The sequence below is a fragment of the Pinus tabuliformis genome, chromosome 1_1 (assembly GCF_031772625.1).
Source record: "Pinus tabuliformis cultivar Carrire ecotype Pingquan chromosome 1_1, CPIR1, whole genome shotgun sequence".
NCBI classification, from domain to species: Eukaryota; Viridiplantae; Streptophyta; class Pinopsida; order Pinales; family Pinaceae; genus Pinus; species Pinus tabuliformis.
Window position 1 is genome coordinate 325911775 of NC_142297.1, and position 9020 is coordinate 325920794.

Sequence of the window (9020 nt, forward strand, 5' to 3'; positions counted from 1 at the left end):
ACATTGAAAATAAAAGAAATGTACTAAACAATTAACAATTTACCTTATCATGCTCAAGGTTAAGGTAATAATTCAAGGATGTGCATATTGGAGATGATAACGATAAGAACTAGGCAAAAGTATAGGTAATCATAGGGAAAAATATGTATGAAACAATATTAAAATGGAGACCCGATAGATATAACCACCTTAAATAGACAAGAGCAAATAGGTTTGCAAGAAAAACCACTCATCATAGTGGTCCCTCCATGAAAGATAGAACACCAAGCGAAAGAAAGCGAAAGGGCTAATGTCAACAATGATATGAGACCAATGCATATCAACATGCATAAGAGAGAATAAATATAGCAACAATCATGAGGCAAAATTTGTAATGGAATCCGTCTAGGGTATAGGAAGAAGAGGAAGATGACGCTCAAATTTTGAGTCATGGCAGTTTAAAAGGATGGATTATGTGCTGATAAAATAACGTCACATCGACACCAACACAACAATGATGTACTAATCTAGGGAATCCATATACATGATATCTCTATCACCAATTTATAATGTGTAAAGAGTGATGGGTTAATATCGTAAGTTGATAGGGTCAGGCCTAAGATGCAATGAAGATCGTGATGACGGTCAACAATGTAATGAAGATGGAAGTGAGAAACCCAACCCTCTATTACAGTTTCAAGAGTAACAAACTTAAGTTCCAGTGCATGTTACAATAAAAACACCACCTTATCTTGTGAAAACCATCTAGAAAGACTAGACCCATGGTTAAATCACATAATGAAAGAAATATAACATGGCTAAGGTAAAAGAAGGACCATATATTTTCTATTTTTTTAATTCGATAATTAATTTAAAAAATTTTATGATATATATATATATATATATATATATATATTATGGTTATGATGGTGTTTTCTTGTACATTTTTTCTCATGATGTTGTCATTAATTCTTTTATTGATTATATGCTATGCATGGTTTATAAACTCAATGCGAAAAATGTCAATTCAAGACATAGTTAGCCAATGAATAAGCCAACATATCATAGTCTCAAGGAATATGAATGTAGGTAATGCTAAGAAAATGTCATTCCAAGAGATGTACCCTCAAATAATAATGAAGTAATGAAGGATTCCTCACAAAATAAACATTGTTTAGCTGAGAAACTATGAGTTGCGAGTCAGTTTGACAATCATGTGATTTATTCCAAGGGAAACAACCTCAAAAAATAGCTAAATAACCAACTATATTCCATAACATTATTGGTCGTAGGGCCAAGCAAAATGACCCCTAAACTCAGGAGCTCATCGCTGGTTTAGAAGAGGACCCAACTAGTGGAAGTGATGTTTTGAGTACTATGGCTAGCACCATCAATGAAGCCTATGGACATTGTAGAGGGACTTGAAATTTTCCAATGACGCACAATGTATAAGTAAATGAACAAAGTTAGCATCAATACAAAATAAAAAGAGAAAAGGAACACCCCACTCAAACCTATATACAATATGTACAATCACCCTATAGCTAGAAGACTTACGTATTGTAATTTTGAGGTAGAACCCATTATGTGGCTCCAATAAAGGTTCTCCATCATAATCTACCAGTTCATATGACCCTTTTCTATGAACATGTTTAACAATATAGGGGCCGTGCCAAAGTGGTTCCATCTTAGCTACACCTAACTTATCATGATCCTAATCATAGACCAAAACTAGGCCACCTTCCAAAAAGACATAATATTGGATATATTCATCATATTAAGCCTTGACATGCTTTGTATGAGTCTCATTGGCTATTATAGCATAGTATTGTTATTCGTCAAGATGGTCCAAATGTAAGAGACACTCTTCCTCTGTGGTAGTATCAAGCAATAGTTCAATGACAAGTTTCATTGATGGAATCTCATACTCGACTGTAATTCAAACCTCCACTCCATAAAGAAACTCAAAATAAGTGAAACCTGTGCGATTTTTAATTAAGGTTTGATACACGCATAATGCAAAAAAAGCATAAGAAGCCAATTTGACTTATGATTCCCTATCATTCTTCAGGGAATGGTTTCAAGACATGATTAATGGCCTCTACTTGTCAATTAGCCTAGGGGTAGTAGGGGGTTGAGTGTTCTTATACCCAACTTCCCTATTGATTTCATCATCATATGACTGCAAAAATCTGAACCATGATTAGTCATGATCATTTTGGGTACCCTAAACCTAGTAACAATATGGTTGAATATGAATAATGCCATAGTGGTTCCATAGTTAGAGAAGGTAGGAATGGCCTTGGGTCACTTAGTAAAGTAGCCCATTGTTACAATGATATAGTGGTGTCCTCTGACCAAGGTTGGGTTACATTGCATAAAGTCAATGCCCCATTAGTAAAGGGTCTAACAATAATCATAGGGTGGAGTGGAGAAGTGTGAGCATGCATCTTCTCATAAAATATTTGACATGAATGACACTTTTGTGACTCACCTAACTTATCTTCATAAGGAAGGAAGGATAATGAATGATGTAGTTCTCTTCATGGATGATCAAATATTGACATGATTTTCATGATGTCTTTGTTAGTAGGAAGATTAGTATCCAAAATTTCGTGAGACATTTGATGGTACACCACCCATATGGGCATAAGATAGTCATCAAATTTCACACTAGAAATGTCACCTGACTTAGAAGTGTCATCTGAATCAGAAGTGTCAAATTCCAATTACATGCATTGGTAAGTGATCTTAGCCAAACTTAAAGGCATGTGCTTACTACCATATTAATCAACATCTAAAGGATAAGGCACTAGCCATTGGTCAAGAAGCCAATGGGATCCATTGGAGATGGAACATATCATATTCATAGGAGTGAAATAAGTATATGTAACATCAGGGTGGGGGCATAGGTAAAACACCTATAAGCAACATGATTTTAAAATAGTCCCACACTAATAGCCTCATATTCTCGAGGGTTATTAGCAATATATGGCACAATAGTTCGCATAACAATATAGCTAGTAAATTATACATAATACTCAAGTTGATCCATCGCCACAATTTTTCCTTTATGGGGAATGTGAAGCACTTGAAACACTGAAAACATGACAAAATTCACGGCATAAAACCAACTAAAACTAGGGAGAAATTAATAATCTAATGGGGCTTTGACAACTTCCACATCTATGGTGACGCTTTTTCCCCCTATCTCGATTGAAAATTAAGGAAGAATTCCCCGAGGCACAAAATAATGTCCATCGAAGACTTGAAGCATTGCACTTGAATTACAGCTTCTAGAGTAACAAGAGCTTTCCAACATGGCATGGCCATAATACAAGTGGAAAGTATTGTATCCACGAGTGTGTGGTGTACATCATGGTTGAATATTTGCATTAAGATCTGCAAGGTGACCTATAAGAGTCAAAGATTTACGTTGCATAAGATAGTTATACAAACCCTCTAGAGTAGAGATGCACAAGGTGATTGGGCTAAACTCTCAATGATATGATCTAGGAGGATCTCTACAAGAAAGAAAAATTGATGATATTAAATTTTGATCTAAATTCACCCATGTCGATTACTCATCGAGAGATTTCCAATGATGCTTAAATGAATTCAAATAGAAGTTGTCCAAATAGGAAAAAAGATGCTCAAGTGGGATGCGTGGATCACTAGGAGCTAACACGTGGTTATAGAGAAACTAACATTGATGATGACATGGAAGTATATACATGAAATATGGTAGTACTAATGTTGACTAGGCTATATGGATGTCAATGTGGGATTTTGATTGGTTTATACAAATGTTGACGTGGAGTTGATGTGGCATAGTTCATGTGGTTGGTGTGATGACATGGTAGGGTGATGTGGCACAGTTGTGATGACCGAGTGACATGGAAAAGGTGTTGACATGGAAGGCTGACCATGCAAGTGATGTGGCTTCCACACTGACCAATCAGAGGTTGTCACATGGCAACCCAAAAGAGGCCATTAGGGCTAAGTGTGAAAAAGTTGGTTTTGGGGGGGGGTGTTGAACCCTCAACCTTCTTGTCACTATTCCAAAATATTACCAAAATTCCATACGTTACTTATTAAGTATGAGTCAAAATGTTGAATCCCAAACAGGGACAATTTAAAGGATGGAAAATTATCCTAAAGTTTACAAACATTAGCGAATCTCACTAGTCCCTAATATGAAAACTATAAAATTTTTATTGATATATTTGTAAAATTATTCAAATTTAGAAATATTTTATATATAGTCTCTATATAAGGTTGGCGATTTCTAAGGTAAAATAATTTTATATTTTAAAATTTAGGCGAATAAGTTTTAGAAAAATGGAAATTGGCGAATTCCTTTTTGGGAAAAAATCACGGAAAATTAGCCCACTTGTGAATATTATCCCCTAAAATTTTCCATGATCCCAAAATTGTCTCTTTTTGACAACCTTCTTACACTCCGTCCTCCTTTTTTACTCTATCATTGACCCAAGTGTTCTCATTTCATTAGAAAAAAGTCTTCACGAGGAGGTAATCGTGAAAAATCTTCTTTGGATAACTCAGTGGTAAATGATAGAAGTGTTAGTTTTGAGTTTCAAGAACTATCTGTAGTTTTCCCTCGTATGATTCATGAGTGCGATAAGAGACATGACAATCTGGTTTCCATGTCATATGAAGATGATCAACAATGTAGTCAAATTTCAGAAGACCGGGGAATTGAGGACTATCATTCAGATTTTTCTTCTAATATTTCATGTTTTGAATTGTTATTTCCAGAAGACAATTATTGTTTTAGAAAAATAAAACAAGAGGTACTATCTCCTCTGTCTGAAGATGAGATAGTTCAACTCCTGAAAGGTCATGCCGCAGCCCAAGCTGATGCAAGTTTGTAGTGTTCGCATAGACAAGAAGGTGTTAGTGAAGCTTCTTCCAATTTTGAAAATGTGGATAGTCTTGAAATTAGATTTATAAATTAGCAAACATATATTGTTTTCTTTCATGAAGATGATAGGGTTGTCATGTTAGATAATCTTGAAAAATGTTTTCTATCTAAGGATGACTTAGACTATGAAATTGATGAGTATGAGCCCGAGAGAGACACTATGCTAGGAATCAAGTCAGAATTTGTCATGCTCGAGGAATTTACAGCCAACATTCAGATAGAGGAAGCTTATACTTCTCTATGCCTTCCTATCAATCAACCACCAACTGTTCTTTCATATCAGAATGAAGGGAGTACTTGTATTTTTGTTGTTGGATCCCAAGACAAGTTAGTGCTTTAGGAATTGCAATATCCCTTCGACATTCTTTTGCAAGCATTAGAGGAGATAAATGTTGCCTGGTTCATTAGCATAAGCCTTGGTTTCAATTGTTATTATGAGTTGCCTACATGTACATCGTTCTACTTTCTTGAGGAAAGTGAGAGAAGAATTTCAGTGGGTAGCCATCTGCTGGATTGGTCACATTGGAAAGTTCACTTCACATGATTGTACATACTTCTTCAGTAGGCAGGTGGTTGTCATTAGTATTTGAAGCTCTCAAATCTCGATGGTTTGCTGCCATTAATAAGTTTTGTAAGTAATTATGTCAACTAAGTAAGTCTTGAGTCATTTTTTCAGTCAATTTCCAGTCAGTTTCGAGTCAATATGTGTCTTTGAGTCATATTTTGTTTTTTTTAGTTTTCACCATATTGCCCAAGGGATGAGGCACTCGGTCTACGGTGTTCTTGACACCTCCAAGGACCTATCATCCGCAGTAAGGCCATGTTAATGTCATTATCTGCATACTTCCATCAGGGATCGAAACTCACTCTTTACATTTTCATAGTAGGGGTTTCATACCGAAAATTTTGCATCATTCCATTAGTTCATGATATGCTGATCCACTGATGGTTGTTTTCTCTTCAGAAAATCTTTCCCTCATAGAGTATACTCGTTGATCTTTCTTCAGATTGTTTTCAGTTATGGTTTCATAATTGGTTTGCACTTCATTTCATTAGGTCATAGGGCATGATTTCATTAGGTCTAGGGTTTCATCACCAAGGTCAAGAAACTGATTTCAAAGTGTAAATAAAGGTTCGCAAGGGTATGAGGATGATCAATAAATCAAGCATGATGGCTTGTAAGTCATAGCTACTAAAATTATTATCTTTTTAAACTAATGTAATTTTCACCTCAAAAACATGTTTTTGAGGTGAAAAGAGAGTATTTACTTTATTTGTATTTCGTATGTAATTTTAACTTCCTATATGTAATAATTGATCTCAACTACACTAGAGCATTTCTCCTTACTAGACATAGAAACAATGAAAAAATCAGGTCAAATTGACCATTTATCTCCGTGCAAAAACACAAGAAGGAAAAGGCATTAAAAGAGAACAAGAAACATTGAAAACGTGGGATTTTCAAGTGAAAAATCAAAATCTTCTTTTATCTATCTTATCTATCACACATTTTAATCCCATCTTAATAACTAAATTATTTGAGAATAAAATTAAAGTAAACATACCCATCCAATCTTATACTCTACATCTTATTTTCAAAATAAAAATATTTTATCAAATATTAATTCTCAATCTTACCCCTCTATCGTTTTTTTTTCAAAGATGAAAAAGTCTATTAACATAATAAGTACCAAAACTTACAAGAAACTCCTTTCCATTGTGTTTACTACCAATACTTGCAAGAAATGTTTGTACATTATGTCCAATACCAATATTGACGAGAAGCTTGTTTCCATGATGTCTCCATCGAAATCAATATTGTAACCAATACTTATTTATTAAATAAATGGGACAAAAGCCCTTATAGTAAGGTTGTCTCTAGCAGATACAACGCACAACGTCGCTATTATATGAATGGGATAGTACGCTTACAATACAGTCAACTTCTTAAGATATTTGCAACATAATATTTATAACCATATATCCGAGCATATACCATTTAAAACAGACAGGAAAATGACGATTTCGCTTTGTTCGCAGAAAACAATGTTAAAAATTATGAGACGGCATCCTTCCATGAAGAGAAAGGAGGTGTTTCTGAGTTCATCCACGTGAAATCCTGGTGATCATCAGCAACTCGATTTCCTGAGAATCCATAATTGGATAATATATTTTCTATTTCCTTCATCTCATCAGGTGTGATCTTCACAGAAAGAGAACCAATATTTTCTTCTAGATTCTTCACTTTAGTGGTTCCAGGAATTGGTGAAACGTCATTTCCCTGATGATGAATCCAAGCCAGGGAAAGTTGACTGGCGGAGCATCCCTTCCTGGAAGCTATTTCAGCTATTTTTTGCAATGTCGCCTTGTTCTTTTCAAAATTCTCGACTGTAAGCCTTGGAATTGTCTGTACACAACATCAATATTTTATAAAATTCAAAAAACCCTCCAACGAAACAATAAAATGTAGTTTCAGGAATACACTAATAGAAACTCTACAGTATTATGAAAATGAACTAATAAGGAATTTACTTCAACTTCATATCCAACAAGATTTACTACAACTTTTTCTTTCAAAACAATACTTATAAGATAGTTTTTCCTACATTATTAATATATATTTTTTTAATACTAAATTTAAAATATACATAAGCACAAGCATACCTTTCTAAAGTCATCATTGGTTAAATTTTCAACTGACTTTGCTCCAGAAGTAAAGAAACCCCGCCCGAGAGGGCTGTATGGCACAATTCCAATACCAAGTTCCCTGCAATTAGAATTTTAATATGTTAGTTAGTGATTCATATTACAATGCTGGTAACAATATGGCAAATCCTAACATGACCACGCCTGATCATACCTGCAGGTGGGAATAATTTCCTCTTCTACATCCCTAGTCCACAAAGACCACTCTAACTGAACTGCTGTTATAGGATGAACAGCATGAGCCCTTCTAATTGTCGATGCGGACGCCTCCGAAAGTCCGATGTACTTTATTTTCCCTTCTTCTACTAATTTCTTCAGCTCTCCAATCTGTCACATATGCATAGACAAAGCAATACATCCAACTCTTTTTAAGGTTAATGTAAGTTACAGATGCACAGACATAAGTAAATGAAATAGTAAACTAGAAATACTTATTGCAACATCCAGCATCATTCTAAGAACTAAACCGAGGCCTATTGCAACAGTACATACCGTAACTTCAATGGGGACTTTAGTGTCAATACGATGTTGGTAATAAAGATCAATGCAATCCACTTCAAGTCGCTTCAAGCTTGCTTCGCAGCAGGCACGAACATATGCAGGGTCTCCTCGAATCTTCATTTTTCCATCGACAAAACTGGCTCCAAACTTTGTGGCTAATTGGACTTTCTCTCTAATTCCTTTAATGGCCTGCAAACCGTTATATTACAGTATATTACAAATTGCAGATGAAAACTGGTAATAGTAATTATAAGGTGTTTACTGGTTTGGTTTTGGATATAAAGTGATTAAACACAGCCATGATATAGCCCAAAAAAATAACAATTACAAGGTAAAAAGAGAACCACATGCATCAGCATTACCTTTCCAACGAGGATTTCGTTGGTGAAAGGGCCATAAACGTCCGAAGTGTCCAGGAAAGTAACACCTCTGGAGACGGCATGTCGGATAAGAGATATCATTTCTTGCTCGGGCTTTGGAGGGCCATAGAACGCCGACATGCCCATGCAACCTAACCCCTGTGCTGATACTTCTAATCCTTGTGACCCCAAACTTAACCTGCCCACTGATGGTAATCCCGCCATTGCTCCGCTCTCTGCACGCCATTGCTCCGCTCTCTGCACGGCACTCAATCAATCGATCCGGTAATATAGTACTGCTTCTTCTAGTTGGTCCTTAGCCTCGTAGATGTAGATGGAGGCAGGAGAGTGCATCAATATATAGAGTTGTATATGTGGGGTAATAATAATTCATTTGTAATCAGTCCGTCACGCCGTTCGTCATCTGACAGTGGTATAAAGTTAAACGGACCAAGTTCAATTCATCACGGCTTTCAATCCATGTGGTCTAAGATCAATTGTTTTTTGTTGACGGAATGCAAGATCAATCG

The 9020-nt window shown here is 35.6% G+C and overlaps 1 protein-coding gene across 1 annotated transcript; it reads right to left on the reverse strand.

Annotated features, from left to right (window-relative positions):
• Positions 1-6742: 6742 nt before the first annotated feature.
• Positions 6743-8788, reverse strand: LOC149212886 (putative aldo-keto reductase 2). Its single transcript, XM_089391919.1, has 5 exons — positions 8494-8788; positions 8123-8320; positions 7785-7957; positions 7589-7691; positions 6743-7331 (listed from the first exon to the last, which is right to left on the reverse strand). The coding sequence occupies exons 1-5, from the start codon at positions 8713-8715 to the stop codon at positions 6981-6983; spliced, it is 1047 nt and encodes a 348-aa protein (XP_089248045.1). The 5' UTR covers positions 8716-8788; the 3' UTR covers positions 6743-6980.
• Positions 8789-9020: the final 232 nt, after the last annotated feature.